The sequence below is a fragment of the Danio rerio genome, chromosome 7, assembly GCF_049306965.1.
Source record: "Danio rerio strain Tuebingen ecotype United States chromosome 7, GRCz12tu, whole genome shotgun sequence".
Lineage (NCBI taxonomy): Eukaryota > Metazoa > Chordata > Actinopteri > Cypriniformes > Danionidae > Danio > Danio rerio.
This window is the reverse complement of record NC_133182.1, coordinates 28,524,742-28,547,140: the sequence shown is the minus strand read 5'-3', so window position 1 is coordinate 28,547,140 and position 22,399 is coordinate 28,524,742. Positions and strand designations below refer to the sequence as shown.

The 22,399-nt window shown below is 36.5% G+C and overlaps 1 protein-coding gene across 8 annotated transcripts in view; it reads left to right on the top strand.

The window, feature by feature from the left end:
- dennd2b (DENN domain containing 2B) overlaps nt 1-22,399 on the top strand; it is a 96,161-nt gene that overhangs the window by 50,016 nt on the left and 23,746 nt on the right. For 5 of the 8 annotated variants that reach the window (XM_005166388.6, XM_068222166.2, XM_068222165.2 and 2 more), the window contains 8 exons: nt 4,579-4,718; nt 6,344-6,559; nt 9,386-9,482; nt 9,560-9,604; nt 10,856-11,040; nt 14,261-14,370; nt 15,895-15,964; nt 22,071-22,148. In XM_005166388.6, the coding sequence (XP_005166445.2) occupies nt 4,579-4,718; nt 6,344-6,559; nt 9,386-9,482; nt 9,560-9,604; nt 10,856-11,040; nt 14,261-14,370; nt 15,895-15,964; nt 22,071-22,148 (941 nt within the window). Of the gene's footprint in view, nt 1-4,578; nt 4,719-6,343; nt 6,560-9,385; nt 9,483-9,559; nt 9,605-10,855; nt 11,041-14,260; nt 14,371-15,894; nt 15,965-16,124; nt 18,327-22,070; nt 22,149-22,399 lie in introns of those variants that run through there. The other 3 variants (XM_073906188.1, XM_073906189.1, XM_073906190.1) reach the window with 1 other exon arrangement.

Sequence of the window (22,399 nt, the reverse complement as noted above, 5' to 3'; positions counted from 1 at the left end):
ATGACAGCTCTGATTTATTTGGCTTTAAACAAGTTTAAATCACTGAGACATTTGTGGTTGTAATTCTCACCTGATCTCAGAGCGCTATTTAGTGAATAATCTGGAAAATAATACACCAAACACCAAATGTGGCAATAGCGCACAGGCTGATCAGAGTATTCAACGATATTAAATTGTTATTGGTGCCTTTGCATAAATTTTGCCGTAATGTGTAGCTCTGACATACTCGAAGCATCAAACTTAAAACCTTTTTTTTTTTAAATCTCAGGGGTTTGACATATGCGTGCAAAAACCTTGCCCATCATCTGTGCTCTTGCTTTTCAAGAATTATGTATTGAAAATGCCTTTATTATGGCATGTTTTGTTGTGTTTTGCTGTCAGTTGTTGTATTTTTAGGCTCTAAAACAGTGGTCTGGTTTTTTATTGGTACCTTTCAATCGTCTGCCCTGCTTGAGCAGTTCTAATTTGCATCTCAGATTTGTGAAATGAATGATTATAGCTGGTTTGTCCAATTTTCTCCTCTGTAAGAGAGGGTGGCAAGCCTCTACGGTATCCCTATTCAACTCAATCCCCTTTTAGTGAAGGAATGCCGTCAGGTGTTGTTTCACCGATGTAGCATCCCACTGGTCAACCTCTGGTCTGTCCTGCATTGTCACCGCTCGCGCATACGAGCGGGGTTTGATTTTTAATCCGGTGACCACGACTTTATTCATCCTGGTGAATTGCTTCAGATCAGCCACCCGATTTTCTAGTAGCAGAATCCGCTTATCTTTTTCGATGTTTTGTAGCCTCTTCTGCTGTGGTCTAACAACAGAAACTTCCTCTGTCAACATGTCTAGCGGTCGCTTGATATCGTGAACCTCCTCCGCCTGTGTGGTAATGTTTTTTGGTTTTTTCGTAATGATATGCATGTAGGTTATTGAATCCATACAGACGTTATTGAATCCCTGTCTACAAAATAATCTGACATAATTTAAAAACCACTTCAACGCATTTGCACATACATTATAATCGTAATAAAAACATGTATCACATTAGATTATTTCAATTTGGCAACATGGGTTCTGTGCCATTTTTAAACTATTTCTATGCAGAATTTTGTAAAAGAAATCTGTGGATTGATTCAAAATGATTTCTTAAAGTATAGGAATTAAAACCATCCCAGCAGGCACAAAAGGTCGGTTAGATTAGGTTAGATTTAGGTTGTGATGTCGGGTGACCAATATTCAATGTCTAGCCAGTGTCTAAGGGCAATGTTATTTTGACATTCAATTAAGATGTCCAATGATGTTGATACTTGGTTGTTTTTAGGTTGTGTTGGAAAGGGACCAAAATCCAATTTCGAGCAAACATCTTAAACTCACATTAGGTTAGATTTAGGTCGTAATCTCGGGTGACCAAAATTCAATGTCTAGCCAGCTTCTTAAGAACAATGTTATTTTGATGACCAATTACGACGTCAAATGTTGATATTCGGTAGGTTTTAGGTTGTGTTGGAAAGTGACCAAAATTCTTTGTCTAGCCAGTGTCTTAGGACAACGCTACTTTGACATCTAATTATGACATGAAATGACATTGACATTTTGTTGATTTAGGTTGTGTTGGAAAGTGACCAAAATCCAACGTTAAACCAACATCATATTGACCTCAAATACTGACATTGATTCGTTGGTTATGGCAACCAACATGTCTGATAGATATCATAGTGGTAATGTCCGCACAACGTCATGCTGTAACACCATAAGGTGTTTATATTGGGTTGTTTTAATGTTACGTTGGAAAGTGACCAAAATCCAATGTCTGTCTGACGTCGATCTGACTTGGATTCTGATGTCAACCTGATTTTCATTTCCACCCAAAATGCAACATCCTCACTTTCCTTTGGCTTTGTCCCTGGTTTATCAGGGTACACCACAGCGGAATGAACCACCAAACACATGAAATAAAAATGACTTCATTTGTGTCAAACCTACTGCATTCATACCTTAGCAAATACTTCTGGCTTAATGGTCAGATTGTTGTGTAAATATTTTTTTAATAGACTACCCATCCCTCATTTCATTTTCTTATCTTTTCCAAACAAAAAGTGTATTCTGCTTGTCTACACATCACAGAGCCATTTCATCTGAGGCCCATTCCTTATCTCACATGACTGCATGGCAGAGACTGCAAAATGGCCATAAAACGGCTGCGTACTGCACACAGCTTACTGCTCGGTCACTCATAAAACACTGAACGTCCTTCCCTTTGAAATCCTATTGTGTAAACAGGAGCACAGTATGTGTTTTGGTTTGGGGTGCCCGCTTTTTCTGCTTTCGTCTGTGTGTTTTGCGGAGCTCCTGTAAGTAGAGGAGTTGATTAGTACCCTCTTGTACGTGAGTGGTCAAGAAGGCGTATCATTTCTACAACATGCTGTCATTACACGGATTCGTTTGGGAGCCTCACAGAGCACTCTGGGCAATTGTTGGCCTGTCATTGTGTCTCTCAGCCTTAATGGAACTAGGGCACATTTCAGCAGTGCATTTCGTGATGTCAGGCTGTTGTAGTTAGTTGCTATTTTGATAGTATAGTGCCTTTTTTGCATTCTCCCAAGCTTTTTCAAAGACTTAATGTCTTTGATTGTTATGGCCAGGTTCACTTAGGGGTGCTTTTGACAGTGTTGACATGTGTTTTGTCTTGCTAAAGTGGTAATGTGTAATGCATATTGCAAAATGGTTGGTAATGTTTTCAAATACAAGATGCAACATGAATTGGACAGATTTGATTGCTTTTTTAAAGGAAGCTGGAGGTGTATTACAGAAAAATTGCAGGCAAATATTCAAGTCTCTAACTGAAACTGGCATGATTACTGCACAGATAAGAAAGGTATTCGAGTAAGGATGTTTTAGTAATAAGGCCTATGTTGTGTATCTAGTGGAGGGAAACAGAACAAGTGTGTGTGATATGCCAATGTCTTACAAGAAGAAGACAATAGTAAAGTAGGGCACTGTTTTGTGTGGGGATCTGCACAACTGCTATTACATCATATAGAGATTGGCAGAATTGAGATTGTTGGTTTTGTTATTATGTGTTGACAGGTATTGGTGACAAGAAAAAGAATAATTCTTATTATAGGTTTTCATTATATTGAGCAGCTGCTGACAGAAACAGATGCAATAACCAGATTTTATATGAGCAGCACAGTTTTTTGTCCATTGAATTTTTTTGCCAACATTTGCTAATATTTAATTTAACTTTAAATATTTATTTTAAGAAAGTTTTAAATATTTAAACAAGCCATTTTCATATTGATGGTAGGGCGCATGCCTTCCGTAGACGATTTGCATTTTCAACAATTACTTCCTAATGTATTTTCTAAAATAATCTGTTATTGATTTAAACAACCTGTGCCCCCTTCCCTTTTTATTTCTTTTTTTTAATATTTCCTTTTGTTTTTACCCTATTATTTTTGTTTATGTCTTCTAAATTGAAAGCAAATATGTAAATATGATTTTGATATTATGTTGTCATATTTTTTTTTACATCTCAATAAAAAGATTGTTAAAAAAAGTTTGAATCAATAGGCTTTAATAAAGGAAAACACATTATTGCTTATTTTTAATTGTAAAGACTAAAATAAATATTTACACAAACATGTTTAGCTGCACATCTGTTTTGATAACAATAATAAGATTATAAATATTGATAATAATCAGTAATGTTTCTCGAACACCAAGTCAAAGTATTAGAAGGATTTCTGGAGAATAATGAGACACAGAAGGCTGCACTATTAGCGTCTCAGTTCTATTTACAGCTTTTTTTTTTTTTTTTTGGTGAGCATAAGAGAGTTTCTATATAAACATTAAAATCTTGCAGACCCAAAGCATAACCTAATTAATTTATACTATTAGCAGAAGAATAAGTCTAGAGCAGCTATTTGTTCTTCTTTCATACATGGCTCCACATTAAAACATCTTGTGGCCTCAATTCAGGTCATCGCGTCCCATCAGCCTGCCAAAGTTTCTTAACAGATAAGAGCACACATTTATTTGTATCCTGAGGTGATTAACGAAGAAGCAGTCCACCCTTTTGCATGAGAAAACATGTTAGCAAAAAGAAGATTCATCCTCGACACGTTTTGACAAACTCTAAATGTTAGTTTTTACTGTTATTGTGGAGTCTTGTGCGGAGCCAGCTGAAGGTTCTGCACTGTCTGCATTCTCTTATCTTGACTCATCACTGGCCCTTATTTTAGGAGACAGAGTGCTGTCCAAAGGCTTATGTCCAACAGAAACTGTTTTTGGAAACGATGCACTTGAGTTTCAAGCACGCCAGCAGTAAACTTCCATGAATAATCCTTTCCCAGCATTCAATAGCTGCCCCGTTGGGTGCCTCCGGCTCCCTCTTTTTCATTATCATCTTCCACCGCCTTCCATACCCTCCGCTCGCCCTTTCCCTATCAGCTCGTCTCTCTCTCTCTCCCACTCACTCCTTAAGAAGGCATGTTACCTCGCTACCTTTCAAGTTGCCTCCTGGGCAGCTGGTGTTTGGTTTTAGTCTGACTTGTGCTCTCTCTGTCCTCTGTTCCTCTGCAAACAGAGAAAGAGAATCCATATGAGGATGTAGATCCAGTGAGGAGATGTCTGGCCAGAAATTCCCGCCTGTTACCCGAGAGGTCCCGGGATTCACTCAACAGGATGTGGACCTCCCAAGAAAGGAAGTCCATAACACCTCCCCAGGTAGTTTCTTTGGCTGTGTCAGTGATAGTGATGAGAGCACCTGCTTTTCAATATGAGATTTATGTAAAATTACAGTGAATTAGTGCCTTTTACGAAATAGTTTTTTTTCAGCATACTGTACTAAGAGTGGCTGAAGGGTCTTAAAAAGATCATAAATCAATTTAGAGACAATTAGACCCTTGAAATGATTTTAAAGTGGAACAATCCAGTTTATTTTGTGAATATTATATGCATAATAACTACCCTAGAGTTAAACAGATTTTTAAATCTCTTCAGCTGATTTCTGGGTTTGGTGGGATTTTTTTGTTGTTGCAATTTTTGAGTAAACTGCTAATCCGATTCAATGATTTATGCTAAGCTATGCTAAAAGTGCTCCCGCCAGACCCGGAGATCAGGTTAATGGATCCAGAAATATTACTGACTCAACTGTTTATCTCTAGGGGACTTGTAAAATGATCCTGTTTCCAAAAAAGTCTAGTGTTCCTTTAAATGTCTTTTTAAAAAGTATTACGTTTTGTATACTTTTTTCATAATACTTTAGATGATATTTTTACAAAGAGGTCTTAGATCACACTTCCGATTGATTTAAGGGGTGTTACAAATTATTCTACTTTTAAATACAAGTTAAAAAAATGGCTAAAAGCAAATCAAGTTTGTAATCATGTGTAACACTTTTGTCTAACATTTTAAGAAATTCTTATTACATGTTTTTTTTCCTTTTGTCATATGTAACTTTACTGTTTTGTATGTGTGATGATGTGTTTTTTTATTTTAGGTTGCCTTTTAAAATCTGGCAGGGGGCAACAGATGAAAATTAGCCCTTGTAGCTAACTCTGGCTTATTTACAGTTTTACTGTTGATTAATGAGCATTGTCCCTGTTAAATAAAATAAATTCAAATTACGCTAAAGCTTGACAGAATTTAATCATTGCATAGGCAATTAGTGGGATTCTGTGTAGTTTTAATTCCTTTGGTTCCGCGATTGCTACATGACAGCACAAGTTCTGTCAAGCCCGGTTGTTTAAACATTAATTAACTAATGTAGAAATGCAAGTTTTTTTGTGTTAACGGTTGAAGGATAATAAGTTGGAACAAGTACTGTTTAAATTCAACCTGTCATGAAAAATGTAGCAGCAACTAAATCATTGTATGTTTAGATAAATGTTCTGAGTTGTATTAAAATGGAAACTAGAGTTTCATTAGTTCATTTAAAGGTCAGGGAGTTTGCTGAAGCCCCCCATACTGAACTAGCACCATTGGTGTAGTTCTTGTTTCTGGTTTCTTTATGTAATATTCTAATGTATATTTGAATATTTTTTGCATAAGTCACTCAATTAAATATCTTGTGCTTCATTCCCACTTTCTCTCAATTATGCTGCAATAATCATTATCAATATTCACAGATCAATATTTAGTAAATTTAAATTAAACTATTGCCAGTGTAACTTGTTAAAATGGTGTGGTGATGAAGTCTTAAAATGTATGTAAGGAATTTTAAAAAAGGTCTTAAATTTACCTGATTTCTTGTTCATATCCTACTGTACTCTTTAAATGCACAAATTTTACTGTCTGCATCTTTTAGTTATGCTAATCAATTCATTTCTTATCATCCTCCGTTTCACCAGCTGCCCTCTAAACCGAGCAGTCAGTCTCTGCGGCTGCCAGGTCCTGCTGACAGGAAGAGCCAGCGCCCGTCCCGTCTGTCTAAGAGGCACAGTCATGATGACATGCTGCTGCTCCCCCAGCTGGGCATGCCTTCCTCCCCCTGTGGCCTATTAGATGACAGCCTGAACCCTTCCACCGATACCTTGGCCTCCCACAGGCAGAAACGAGTCCCCAAGGTAAACAGTGAGGATAGAATGATGTGGAGTGACCTTGTAGTCATTTCTTTTTCTCATGATTCATGATGTTTAATGGAGGGATTCCCAAACTTTTTTTTTTGTCAGCCAAGTCACGTTTATCTAAAATATATGTTTAGCGTAAACTCTGGAATATTAAGGGATTTCATTTGAAATGTGAGGCTGCTATTTAAATAATTTGACAACACATTTGGGTGTGTTCATTCTCTCATCTGTTAAAAGTTTTTTTAAGCGTATTATTTAGATTTGTCATTGTTTATTATGAACAATGTTTATTGTTTTTTGTTTATTATAAACTCACAGTTTCCCTGCATTTACCTCAAGAACCCTAGTTTGGGAAACCCTGTTTCAAGATGATTGGATAATGGATTTTCAGATCTGTGTGCTTTCTGTGTATGTAGGGCTCTATCATACACCCGGCGCAAAAAGGCGCAAGACGTGTTTGACGCGATTTGTTGATATTTTCAGACCAGCGCAACCCTAGTTTTCACGTTTTGCACCACATTGTTTAAATAGTAAATCCATTTGCGCTACTTTGTGGACTCAGGGGTGTTCTGGTCTAAAAAGGAGGTGTATTAAGGCGCATTGTTAGCACATTGCTATGTTATTCTGAGAAACTGAAATAGACTGTGCCTTTAACCAAGTAAAAGCATTTGTAAAGTCCAGTGCAGAGCGCGTTAGTTGTGCGCCCATGTAGGTTCAAACGCCTAATACACACACAAATATCTTTATATATGAAAAAAGTAAAGGATTAAAATGTTACAAAATTATTAATTCAATTTAAACCACTACCTCCATGCCTATTTCATATCCGGGAGGCTTTTTTCAGTTTATTCATGACAATTTTCATTTATATTATGATGTTATTGTTATTAGCAGTATTATTTATTATATGCATAAGAATAGGACGAGTGTTTGGATATTTACATATATATTGTTTTTTTTGCCACACTTCATTATTATTGCTCATTTATTCGTTTGCTGAAAGTTCCACGAAAGAAAGGAGTAAAGAGTAAAAGTAAAGTAAAGAGAAAGTAAAGAGGCCGAATGGAGAAGGCTTGTTCTTTATCCTCGCACTGCAGATGCTCTATTTAACACTATTTAACAGTTTTCTCACTTGTGAAGCATTCCGTTTTTTTAGTTACAAAGTCCGCCATATAAATAGCAAATGTGCTATGGCATGACATAACTGACTCTTAGAGGGAATTGGAGATGAAACTCTGATTGGTTTAATGCACATTATGCTCAAAACACACCCATAACACATTAAGAGAAAAAGCACAACCCTCTTAGGGTATTTTTCCATCCTTAAAATAACAAAAGTGGATTCAAACATGCTCTTTATGCTTTTGTGCCATGCGCTTTAGACTTTGTGTCTAGATTGTTTAAATAGAGCTCATAATCTTTAACGAAAAGAAAGACAGCTAAATCGGACACAAGTGGTATCCATAATCAGAAATAATCAGATATAATCAGACACCATATGCAGTGATACTGTTTAGGATATAACGCGAATTTCTTTTGTTCTAGTGAGAACAGCAAAACAGAAATAAATACACTGTATATATGTGTACACTGTATTTTGACACTGTTTTTACATTAAGGGTAGGTTCACACTAGTTTAATTCTCTTGTTCTTTTTGGTCCAGACCTAAAGAAAAAAATATTATGTTTAGTCCTGGTTTGCTTTTCTGCTGTAAGAAGACTTCTCTGACACCCTGTACTGGAAACGTAGCTACTATGATAATAAAAATAGATCTGCTTAGGCATTCTGTCTTTTTGTGGACATATTTTGTGATATGGAAAACACGGCTCAAAATTGTGATATGGCTCAGCAAGAAGGTCATTGTTTTGAGTCCCAGCTGGGTCAGTTGGCATTTTTTTGTGGACTTTGCATGTTCTTCCCATGTTCATGCTCCGGTTTCCCCCACGGTCAAAAGACAGACTGTAGTGTAAGTGTGTGAAAGGGTGTGTATGGATGTTTTACTGCACTTGGTTGCAGCTGGAAGGGCATCCACTGTGTAAAACATATGCTGGCTAAGTTGGTGGTTCATTCCGCTGTGTGGACCCCTGATTAATAAAGGGATTAAACCGAAAGAAAATGAATGAATCTTCATGTTTGTTTTTGGTTCATTTGGATGTCTTTTGTTGGTATATTTCAGCTGAATCACACCAGAGTTTATTTGAAAGTATACTGTGACACATCTTTTTTCACGGTCTCATCACACTTATTTATTTTGTACCAGGATTCAGATGACAGTGTTCAAACTTTACTCAAATAAACCACTTTAACAGCGACTGGACCAAAGTTTGTTTTAAATGAACCAAACCTGCCACGTGTGAACACACTTCAAAAGTTGACAGTTGTTCAGAGCTAGGTGTAGCAGACCAGTTTGCCTTCCAGCTACTTTTTTCCCACTGCTTCTGAATGTTTTTGTAGGGAAAACACCTTCAACCACACACAATTTTATTGTCAGTGTTGATATGCTGCAGCCAGGGTTTAAATAGAAAAGTGAAAGACCCAGAGTCTATTGCTCAAGTTCGCATAACCACTCTCAAAAAAAAAAAAATGCCCTGAAGCACAGAAAGATTCAGTTTCACTGTTTTCCCCTTTCTAGACGTTTTACAAGTTGCTATAGAGTGGTCCCAGTGGCTTTTAGGAGCTCACTGATAGCTACAATCAATACACAACACCCCTTAAAAATATTATTTAGCAAAACTTCCTAACATTCCAGAGTAACTGTGTGTACATAAGTGGCAGTTTAAAAGTCATTTTCAATTTGCTGTAATGCTTTGTTTTCTTTAATAGGTGGTGTTGAGAATAAACTCTATCTACTGTACCAAAAGAGGCAAGAAGAGGCTAAAGAAGCTTTCACTTTCAAACATAGAAACTGCATCTTTACGAGGTACACATTTTAGCTTGTTCAAGTCCAAACCCAAAAAATGTTGTCAGTGGACCATCTGACATATTCTCTGTTTGCAGATGACAACAGCGAGAGTGAAAGTGACTCTGACGACAGGTTCAAAGGTGAGGCATCAGCACATATGGCTGAGTTGACAGTGTGTTTGAGTTGACTTCTGCTCAAAGACTGCACAAACAACATCACATGGCCTTGTGATTTGTCACAAGTAAATGTAAAATCTGTGCAGCATCATTCCACTAATAATATGTATACAGTTGAAGTCAGAATTATTAGCCCTCCTGAATTATTAGCCCCTTGTATGTTTTTTATCAGGTGTTTACCTCAACACATTTCTAAACATAATAGTTTATAATATGTTAATTTCTAATAACTGATTTCTTTTATCTTGATGGCAGTGCACACTATTTTAGTAGATATTTTTTAAGATACCAGTATTTAGCTTAAAACACTAGGTTAATAAGGTTAACTAGGCAAATTAGGGTAATTAGGCAAGTATAATGATGGTTTTTTTGTTTTGTTTTGTTCGACTGTATAAATCCCAAAGGGAAATTCACATGTCACAGCAGAGCTTTCCATACTAAAAATAGATTAAATAAGTTACATATATATAAAAACAATAATAAAATGACATTCATACTGCGGTTTTGACACACACCAAAGGACATCAGTCATCTTAACAAATAAATACAACTCTGCCCCTGCTTTTACACCTGAATTGTATTTTCAGACCAATCGAACTTGTTATTCAGATATACACTCAGGTACCTATATGATGAAACAATCTCAATTGCTGACTCCTGTATAATCACTGGAACCGCTTGTTGTAGATGTCTACTATCAAAAATCAAAAATCATTTCTTTGGTCTTATTAGTATTTATTTAAGACAATTTGTTTTACACCAGTCAGCAAAAGTTTTTAAAAGCAACCTATATTCACTCCCATCATGATCCTTTTTGTAACCAACAATTGCAGAGTCATTATAAAATTTCTGTAGATGACAAATGTTGGAGCTGAATGTAAATAAATATGGAGCTAAAACTGTTCCTTGAGAAACACCAGTGCTACTCATTACAACTTGCGACAAACAGTTATGCAGTAGTTATGTTCTGTAGACTATCGAAATAATATATTGCTTAAGAGGGCTAATAATTTTGACCTCAAAATGTTATTAAAAAAATTAAAAGCTGCTTTTATTCTTGCCGAAATAAAACAAATAAGACTTTTTCCAGAAGAAAAAATATGATCAGACATACTGTGAAAAAAAAGCTTTGCTCTGTTAAACATCATTTGTGAAATATTTGAAGCTTAACTTTTTATTGAAAATAGCACTGTCTGTGTGTTGTTTTTTATGCAGCACACACTCAGAGGTTGCTGAAGCTGCAGTCTATCCTGCGACGCGCACCCAGTTACAGGACGCTGGAGCTGCAGTTGATTGAGTGGCAGGAAAGGGAGCTTTTTGAATACTTTGTGGTGGTCTCGCTGAAGAAAAAGCCCACCAAAAACTCTTACGCTCCAGAAGTTACCTACCAGTTTCCCAAGGTGAATATTCCCTGTAAAAAAACAAAGAGATGCTGATTGTGTTTTAGATTTAAGATGATCTGCACAACATCTAATGTCTACCGACATTAATTCAATTCAAGTTTGTTTGTTTGTTTAACGCTTTTTACTATAATTATTGTTTCAAAGCAGCTTTACAAAAGGTGCACATAATTGCAATACATTTAAATTAAGTAAAAGTTACATTCAAGCATAAGTTATTAAATACAGACATAGTTAACCTGCAGTTTTATAGCATAAAGGTGTCTGTGTATATGAAGTGTATTAAGTGTATGTGTCGTGCGTAAAGTCTTCCGACGGTTAGCTTCATCTCTTCATATGTGTTGTCCTTGAAGATTTAATTTTATTAATTATATAAGATTTTTATGTTTAGCTGAAGGTTTCAGAGTTAATAGTCTTATTAAACATCTTTTATGCTTAATTCTCACATATTAGATAAAGTTTTGATGTATGATTGTGAATAATATTTATTAAATTCTAAATGTTGTTCATATCGAGTGTTTTTTTTCTATTATTGTGGTGCTCAACAGTTTTAAAACAGTAAGCTATTAAATGTTTTTTAAGTCTCTTATGCTCACAAAGCCTGTGTTTATTTGATCCAAAGTACATCAAACAGTACAGTTTTTGTATTTAGTTCTTTTGCCATTTAGTTCTTCTAGGTTTGCCAATACTGGAATAAATTACTTTGTAAATTTGTGATAAAAAAAATCTTATTGAACCAAAACTTATCAATGGTTAAGTATGTACTTTATATCTTTATGTGCAATAGGGTATATGCAGAAGGACTTTTAAGTTTTCATTAACTTGGGTCAAACACTTCCGGTGAAGTGTATGCTGTCACAAAATCACTGGCTGCGTCCGAAACCGCCTACCACTTAGTAGGTACTGCATTTGAATTTAAACGTACTACTCGGCCGTTAGAAAAGTATGTTCTATACAGTATGAATTTGAAAAGTATGAATGGAAATCAGACGTACTACATCTGCCATTTTGTCATGGTCACGTGACCTACCTGCGTCAGTTGCATCGCCTCATTTCCATTCATAAATTTTCTCGCGGGGCATTATGGGATATTGCAGCCTGCATAGGATGTGCACTCCAGAATCTCGCTGGAAGTAGTAAGTCATCTCGGTACTTCTCGCGTACTGCTTTTCGAATTCTATGAATTCGGACATACTACTCAGCTCGCATACTGATTTTAGCGTACTATAAAGTATGGAAGTATGCGTTTTCGGACGCAGCCACTGTGTTTAAGGTCTTTTTTTTTTCAAAATCAGCAATCTCCACTGCCTGATTGATATACATTACAATGTTTACAAGAAGCACTACATTAAATTATGCTTTTCCGTGCCATGTCTTTGAAATATGAAAATTAATTTTATCCCAGTATTTTCAATGGTGTGTCTGTGCTTGCTTGCTAATCCTGACAGCGCGTTTGTGTAAAAGTTTTTTTTTTTCTTGTTTTACGCTTGAACAACTAAATGAATGGTGAGGTCTATTTAACTTATTGTATTTTAATTACATTAAAAATTATTTTTAATTACAACTTCAGTGCTGTTAAAGGAACCATTTAAAATTGATAAAAGTCACATTCGTTACAACCGTTTACATGAAGTTTATTGGTATGGAAAGAAACACTAGCTGTGCATAGCTCTAGCTGTGCATAGCCCTATTATGCATTAGCGGCCCAATATACTTGAATAAAAAAGTTATTATTATTTTTTAAGAAGATGTTTAAGAAGTTTACAGAGCAGTGATATATTGTTAGAGAACATCCTAAAGCTGTCTACATGGTAGCGAGCAGCATTTTGATCAACATGGTTTTGTACATTTACCCTTTATCAGGTAAATAATCATAAATAATATGTTTTTTTTTTATTGCAGAGGGATGCAATTCACAGCATCAGTAGACATGTCACATTTCCAGCTTTTCCCGTTTAAATTTCCCCATCAGAGGAAACACACATTTCTTCATGACAGCAACAGAATAACATATGCCTTTGCCTTATTTTACATCATCCTTATTAAAACTATAAACAAAAGAAAGAAAAAGGGGGGAGGGGGGTAAAAACAATATTAACAGTAAAAATAAATCTTAAAAGTCTATAGAAAAAACACATTAGGTTGAATGAAAGTACTCAATCAATGTATACCACAAGTCAACAAATGTATCTTTTCCGTTATGCACACTGTGTGTAATTTTTTTCTTTAATGAATATATTTTTCAAAACATTAAATCAAATCTAGAAATGGCTTTTTTACTTGAAGCAAAGATGACTCTATGCATATATTTGTTTTTTCTTTCTAAGAAAATCATTGACAGCATACCCAAGTAAAGAACCTCAAAGCTGAAATCAATTGAAGTATTTAGGATATTCTCTTAAATGCTATGTATCCCTTTCCAAAAAAACTTCTAATATTAGGACATCCCCAAAATATGTGAAAAAGATTAGCGTCCTGTGATATGCAATGCCTCCAACAATATAAGCTCCCATGAAAAGGCACTTTCTGTTTTAGAGTAAGGAAAAAAATGCTTAATATTTCTACAATATAATTTTTTAATAAAAAGGCTTTGTAATAACTCCCATGAACACTTCAGGTTTTTTTTTTTCAATGAGTATTTCAATGAGTGCTCTATAAAGGGTTAAAAAAGGTGGAGCCCCAAAGCCAAACTTCATTTGTAAGTAGTACCATGTACTTTACCAGCTTGTTTACCAGCCTGAGCAAACTTTTCTGACAAGCTGTTTCGGACTTCTAAGATAAACTCCAAATGAACTTGGTTTTGGCCTGTTTTTGTTTAAATAGTCACACCGTTTCCTTGAAGTATATCTCAAAATAAAGACGCTTTGAGCTCTTATCATTGGAATATATTGACAGTAAGTGGCATAAGCAGGAAACCGTTGCCATAGCAATCCTGTTTAGTTACCGAGATAGGTCTTTAATTAGCTGAGATCTGCTTCAGTGATTGTGTTCCCTAGAGAGGCTGAAATATGTTGACACGACAGAGGGTCAACATGTCATTGAGCTTCTAAACTAGAACAGAGGGCCTCTGCTGACATAGTAGGTGGTGGGGGATTGACCCATTGTGGGGTGAATGAATATTCTGTACATACTTGTCATAGTAGTGGAGGGACACTGTAAAGATGTTGTGCAAAAATCTGAGATGGATTTCTTACTAGGCCTTTTCCTCTGACCCCCACAGCTAGAGAGACTCACCAAGCAGATGAGGGAAGCTGAACAGAGACTCAAGGCTATTCCACAGTTCTGCTTCCCAGATGCCAAAGACTGGAGCCCTGTGTCTGAATACAACAGGTATAAGCGTATAGAAATTAAGGCATTTTACATACATTTCTCACACTACATTGACAGCAAAGTTCAAATTCCCAACTCGTTCAAGTTTCAGAAACATAAAAAAAAAATCCTCAAAACAGACCAGATACCTTCAGTGGATCAATTGGAATATTATCAATCTAAAAGAATAATTTTGTTCTCACTAAAAATAAAAATAAGGACTTTATTCAACAGTTTCTTCCTCTGTGTCAGTATATGGTGCACCTTCACCAGAATACTGCGCTCTTTATGGTTGTCATTCTCAGTTACTCTGCTGCTCATGCACCTCTGCTTTGTTACAAACATTCACGCACTGGTATCTAAAGCATACATCAGTGTAGAGTGCTCGTAAATGTGTGCCCTTTACTGACACTGGGAAGAAAAAACTGTTGAATTAAGTTATTTTTGTTTTATGTGCACTCTCTGTAGCTTGATAATATTCTGATTAAACCAGTGAAGACACATGCACAGTTTTGAATATGCTTTCTGGAGCATTTTTTGGACTATTTGGACAGATGTCACTCAAAATAACTTTATATGAATGAAGGTCTCAGGGGTTTGAATCAAGTTGATTATCACTAATTATTGACTTAATTTTTATTTATGTGCAATTAATCTCTTTGTTAGTTACATTTTTTTACATTCATCAATTGGTAAAGTTTGTTCCTCGCCACTGTTGCCACTGGCTTGCTTGGTTTGGGACTAGTGGACCTGCGCATCGATGGATTTGCTCTTCAGTCTTTGGACTGTCAGCAGTGAAATTTAAACCACACTGAACTGAACTAAACTGAACTTTAACTCTTAAAAACTAGACTGACACAGTTTTAATTTACTAGAACTTCTATGTTAAGCTGCTTTGACACCATCTACATTGTAAAAGCGCTATGGAAATAAAGATAAATGGAATTGAATTGAACATTCAGTTAAGCACAAAAGACAGCAATGAAACAATTTATGAAGTGATTATTGTAATAAAGAAAAAAAGCCCTATTAAGCTATACTGGGGACAAAATGGTGCCTTTTCATGAAAAGAGTATGTTTGTTTACATTATCAGAATATTTACAATAGAGCAAACTGAAAAAAAACACAACATATCACACGGGGCTTAAATCACATTTGTTGGAGAAATGTATACTTTCAAGAGCATTTTTCGAGACTTGTTGGATATGTGCCTTTAAAGGCTAGGCAGCCACATTGTTTAGTTTAGGGCAGCAATAACACTATTGCACAATTTATTCATCTACTGAACTGAGAAATTGAAGCGTTCAAGGCCAAATGCCCCGTGTTATAAACCCTGGGTAATTTGAGCAAGTTCTTTAGTTGTCCTGCAAACATTTTAGCTGCCTGATAAAGTCCTCAAACCGCAGTGGATACGCCTCAAAGGCAAAGTCGTCAGTCTCAAGAGCATTTCTTCTCAAGTGGTTTTAAACACTTTTCCTTCTTATCACCTGATCTGCACGGGGGATTGGGGACTAATGGTGGTCGTTTTTTATTTGCTTTTACAGTGAGACCTTCTCTTTCATGCTCACTGGAGAAGATGGCAGTAGACGATTTGGATATTGCAGACGGCTTCTGGTGAGGGCCTTTGTCACATTCTTACTTCTTTTGTTGGTCAAACCATATGTATACTGTATATTGCATCACACGTTGTAATTAAAGAGCAAGTATATGGATGGAGGTTTAGGTCAGTCACTTGAGTAAGTGTTTGGTTTGCTCTTTTTTTTTGTGCTCAAAGAGAAACAGATTCTCGTAAAGTTTCTCCTCTGGTTTAATGAGAGTTTCTCAGGAGAAGAATGGAAACGCAAACCATCAAAAGATGTCATTGTGCCGTAAGATTCGCTTATAAATTTGCGTGCCTTTGGAGTTTTGCAGTGATTATTGTTCTTTGGATGTTGTGATGAGCTGCATGTTGTGGTTTTCATTTTTGTACAGTTAAAATGAACTGCTTTTTATGTACAATTATTATGTTTTGCAATTAAAGGGCACCTATTTTACCCCTTTTTCAAGATTTAATATAAGTCTTTTGGGTCTCCAGAATGTGTCTGTAAAGTTTCAGCTCAAAATACCCATCAGATTATTAATTTTACCTTTCAGAATTGGAATTTTCTGTTCTGAACACAATGTAGCTGTTGTTGCCTGTACCTTTAATGCTAGTTCTCCCCGTCCACCGATCTCCGGCTAATGTGCGTCGGATAAACAGCACAGTGACAGACATGAAGGAAGCAAATCTTACGAAACTTTTTGAGAAATAATACTACAGTAAAAACTTTCCCAATGATTATTTGATGTATTTGTTGTGGAGTTATTCAAGACCTTCTGCAACAATAAGTCACAGCGATGTCGTTACAATGTCGTTAATGTGACAGGATACATGGTAAGTCCACTGCTGTATGGATATTCGTTATGTAACGAAATAAACCTGATTTAACATCTGCAAATTGGAACTGAATCGTCTTGTTTTGTAATTGTACAGACATGTGGCTGTGGTGATAAAAACAGTAAAACCGCTGTAATTCCTTTCAAGCATGCACTGTTTTTTAATATTTTAAACTTGTAAATCTCATTCTTGATCACATTTGATGATGATTGCTGATCAAAGAGAGCTCAACAGATCTTTTAATCCTAGTTGCTTCATGCACGTCCTCTCTTGTGGATATGATTATACACGTTACTACTGAGACATGTTAATATGCGGCTGTCAATCAATTCGGTGGGCGGAGAAACTGCACTCCTACGTCACGTTGTGGTGGGCCTCAAATTGGGAGAGATTTTAACATCAGGAAATTTAAATAAAGAGACTTATTGTCTTTATATCACCCCAATATGACTTTGAACACACTATACCTGCACAAAGTTCTGTCTAAACGAACTGTTCCAAAAGATAATTTTCATCATAGGTGCCCTTTAAAGTGCATGTTAACTGTTGAGAAATTAGCTAGAAGTAGAGAAATGTGTAATTGATATGCTCTAGTAGCATATCTGCTTTATTAGACGTGGCCTTGTGTTGTTTGTATTTAGATTTAGAGTGATTCGTTATTACTTGTGGGATTTCTTTAGCTTCAATTCTCTCTCGCCTCTTCTATTTGAGCATCTGAATGGCCCAGTGGAGAGAAGTGTTGACTGTGTTCCCTGCAGGGAGGAAGTCCAGGGGCTGGCATGAGGGCGGCATTCCTGAGGATTTGAACCCAGCTCCGCATGCTTGAATTAATCATCCATTTGTAAAAAGTCAGCAGAGGAGAATTGCATACCTAATATGGACAAGAGGAATGGGGGGATTCTTTGTGCCTGTGTGCTTTTGAGAGACACTAACCTGGTTGGACTCCTAGAAAATAGCCAGACCTTCAATTGTTTAGTGGATTGCATGTGACAACTCATTTGTTTTGTGGAACTGCACCTGTGCTGTGTTTACACTGGACCTTCTGTATCCATTTTGTAGCATGCATCCATTTTAGACTGCACTATTGCGTGTGTTAAATTTCAGGTTATGAACTGAATGCTAAACGCACAGTTTATAAAATGTAGCGTGGGATGACAGTAGTTAAAAGGGGTAATTATTTTAACGATTCTGTCCCCACGTTTTGAAGAAAAGCTTTAAAAATCCATTTAAACAGCGTGAAACTATGGCTCTCATTTTAACTCACCTAAATCCCTTTGATGTGGCTTTTATGTTTTAAGCTGCAATTTGGTGAGCAGCAAAACTGAGATTTCTCTCTCTCTCTCTCTCTCTCTCTCTCTCTCTCTTTCTCTAATTTATTTCTACTTCTCAAAGTTTCAGTTTTAGTGATGCTTGCCAATGCTAAATAGAACATGCTTCTGTACATAATTATCACACATATCACAATGTCTGTGTACAGAGACCAATGGCTTGAAAAAGAGAGGTCTGACTTTTGTTGAGGATGGTACAGGATATTGTTTTTAAATAAATGCTGTTCTTTTTAACTTTGTATCAAATAATCTTGTTGATTAGATTTACTCAGTAAATTTAAACAATAGGACATGAACATTTCCAATGAAACTAGCAATAAAACTAATTAAAATCTCAATATTCATTCATTTCTTCTCTTTTCGGCTTAGTCTCTTTATTAATCAGGGGTTGCCGCAGTGGAATGGACCGTCAACTTATCCAGCATATGTTTTACACAGCAGATGTCCTTTCAGTTGCATTCCAACACTGGAAAACACCCAGACTCTATGGCCAATTTTGTTCATTCAATTACCTATACCGCATGTCTGTGGACTGTGGGGGAAACAGGACACCCAGAGGAAACCCAAACGAACAAGGGGAGAACATGCAAACTCCAATTTAACTGACCCAGCTGGGGCTCGAACCAGCAACTTTCTTGCTGTGAGGTGACAGTACTAATCACTAAGCCACCTTGACGCCCCCAAACAAATTTTTTTTGGTTAATTTTAAGGCATTGCTTTTTCATGTTTTGATGATGTTGATTGTCGGTTCATTCCGCTGTGGCGACCCCTGATAAATAAAGGGACTAAGCCGAAGGAAAATGAATGAGTGAATGAATGAATTAAAAATAACATTGTGTTTTTCCACTGATGAATGTCATATTGTTATGAAGGTGTTGTGACAAACACGGCAGGTGTATTCACTTTAGAGAAGAAGCGATTTAAAACAGAATAATATATCTGCTTTTTATGAGTCTGCAATGCACCATTTTTGTTAAATAATATATATTTTTTATAAAATTTTGTTTAAAAATCCTACAGCATACCAACACAATGCTTGGAATATATAGCACATGCTTCATGGGTCCATTTTGTGATGCATTTGTGTTTGCTTCTCACTCTGAATATATGAACAACCACAAAAGGTTTTTTTTTTAATTTCCTCTTTTGTGGTGTGAAACAGAAAGAAGGCATACAGCTGCAGAATAGCTGCAGAGTGTTTACATGATGACTCATTTTTCATTTTTGTTTGAACTGTCACTTTATGCACCAAAAAAACCCCATCAGAATGTTTTCTGAAGGATTATGTGACACTGGAGTAATAGCTGCTGAAAATGTAGCTTTGCCATCACAGGAGTAAATGACAGCATTAAATTAGGTTCTACAAATCACTTAACCTAAAGGTAACACTTTACCTGATGGCGGTGTTCATACAGTATGACTGTCATGACACCTTTGTAATCATGATATGACATGCCATGCAAATGAAGGAGAGTTTATCCACGTGATTTTATCATTTATGTCATTTTAAATGCAAAGGTGAGATTATCTGAGATGCATTCGTTATGACAACTTGACATAAACAATGATATCACAACCTGCCTTTGTCTTTGTCACTTGATATTACTAAGACAGCATAACTTGTCATAAATCTGTCATAAACATGATGGCCATGATGCCTTTGTAACTATCTTGAACATTTTTCTGATCATGTGTTCAATGAAACAAAATGAATTTGTTATTAAAATTTCTCATTAAAAGTGTTAATACTCCAAACGCACCTACCAAACGCAATGCTGCAGTGTTTTGTGGTACCGCACAAAAAGGTCTAATACAAGAAAGACATGACCAACAAGGGGCAGCTATGTAACATAGGCTACATTTACACTTCAGGTAATTGTGGCCCAAAGCTGATTTTTTTTCTTGCCCATATGTATGGAATATGGAATCCATATGGTATTTCATCTTTTCAATTCTAATTTGTGCCACTTTCATATGTGGTATTAAATCAGATAAAAAGCTGATGTTTTGCAATCCGACAGCAGTGTGAATGGTTATGAGGAATTAATGTCACTTTTACATCATTTTTGATCAACACAAGTCATTGTTCGTTATTGGTTCGTGCTGCAAACAAACTCTGCTCCTCAGCGGCAGGAGAATAGCACACAGGGCAAATACTTTACCAAAAATTAAGGTTGTTCATTTTGAGTATTTTTTATAACCCCCGAAAAAGGATTGTTCACTTAGATTTAAAATACCACCATACTAAAATAACACAAAAAAATAGGCCTGCATTAAATGGGTATATTTCACTTAAATAATTGAAAATGAAAGAAAAACTCCATGAGATGTCTTGCAACAGCTTAACAGTTTTTTTTATTTTTTATATATATTAGCTTTTTTCATTGTTAGAGACAAAACTCTTTAATTTTTTCGGTAGGCAATGTTTCAGTTTCACTTTGATAAGTTGACTGGATACAGCCTATGTTGTTTATAACAAAAAGAGGCCGATGTGCTCTCGCGCGAAAAGCCGCCGGATCGTCCGACCCGGCCGCCCTCCTCTTCCTCCTCCTCCTTCTCTAAACCCAAGCGGCGGTTTGCAAAAGCCGTCCAGAAAGAAAGAAAAAAAAGCAAAAGCCCTCGTCTTCAATTTCGACCGCGTTTTCGGATTCTGTTTTTCATCTAACCTGATTTCTGCAACCACTGTTCCCCGGACTCGATCCCGGTCGTCGTCCCCGCGGCTGGCTCCTCCTCCTCTTCCGGGGCCTCCGCTCCACTGACGCAACGCTGTGAGCTAAGCGGACAAACTGGTTGCATCGGGAAAGCCCTCCACTCGGAGGCGAGCCGTCGGTCGGCGAGCGCAAAGAGGAGGAGCAGAATGTAAATCGCGGCCACATAAATCCCATTCTCCAGAAACGTCCACAGGGCTACGTTTCCAGAATGAGCTTGGGTTGGTTTCAACGCTGATGAACTAGGCATAAGTTCTGGCTTTAATCTGCGGCTGCTCATTAACCCTTGATATGCTCAATACACACCACACACCACACTTGTCAAATGACAATTTATCAGTGTTTTTAATCACAAAAAAATATTTTAGGTTTCAAACACTGAAATACACATTAGAACCAGCAAAACAACCATTTACTGTTCATAAAAAACAGCGATTGTCTGTGAAAATGCCAAAAATCATATTAAACTAAATCTGGCAATGTGCATGGATGTTTAATGACATTTTAATGACAGTTGAGGTCAAGAAAAATGTGAATGATTCTGTTATAAAATTCATGACAGAATTATAATGGGCTCAGGACAATCATGTTTATGACAGATTTATGACATCATGCTGTCTTGACAATGTCAAGTTGTCAAAACAAACACACTGACTGGTTTGTTGTCTTTGTAAAGTCAAGTTGTTATAAAGATCTCAAAAAATGACCGTTTTAAAAGGACAACTGAGCTAATGAAACTTGATAGTTTCGATAAGCATGCATAAAATCTCATTCATCTGTGTATATGTAATGTCATGATTATGAACAGTTCATAACTCTTATGACCACCCTCTTTCAAGTGAAGTGTTGCCGACTTTTTCAAAATTATTATAAAGCTTTTGAACAGTAGTGTGACTTTGTGTCTGCTAGGTGATAAAACATAAAATAATTACAAATTCAAGTTATGCTAAGAGACCAAAGTTATATCTAGTAATCAGAATATCTATTTGGCTGTTGTCCACACAAACCCCCAAAAATTGCATGCAGTAGCAAAACTATAAAAGCGCTTGACTATATAGAAATAACCCAGCATTGTGGCGTCAACTTTTTGCACATGCAAGCACCACAAAAAAACTTTGGTTTCTACTCAATTTCACCTTTCACGGATGTGATTTAGTACCATATACATCTTGCTGAAATCACCTGGATACTTTCATATGCTGCGTAGCCTCCAGTTACTTCATGTGTGTGATTTAATTGCTTGTGTAATCTTTTCCCCGCACCTGCAGCCGAGTGGGAAAGGGCCTCGCCTTCCTGAAGTCTATTGTGTCATCAGTCGACTGGGCTGTTTCAACCTGTTTTCCAAGGTGAGCTCAGGCTTGCTCTCTCTTTCACACACATACACACAAACACACACCTCCACATGGTCTCTCTGGCTGTCAGACATGGGCACAGCTGCAGCAAGGCTTGTGTTGGCATTGACCAACATCCAACTTAGTACATCTGTCTTTCTCTCTGGCATATTAAACCAATATTATTTCCTTCACTTCCACCTTCCACTGGAGGGAAAGTGAGGAAGTCAAAAACCAACTTGCATCCAACTTTTGTTATTATAATA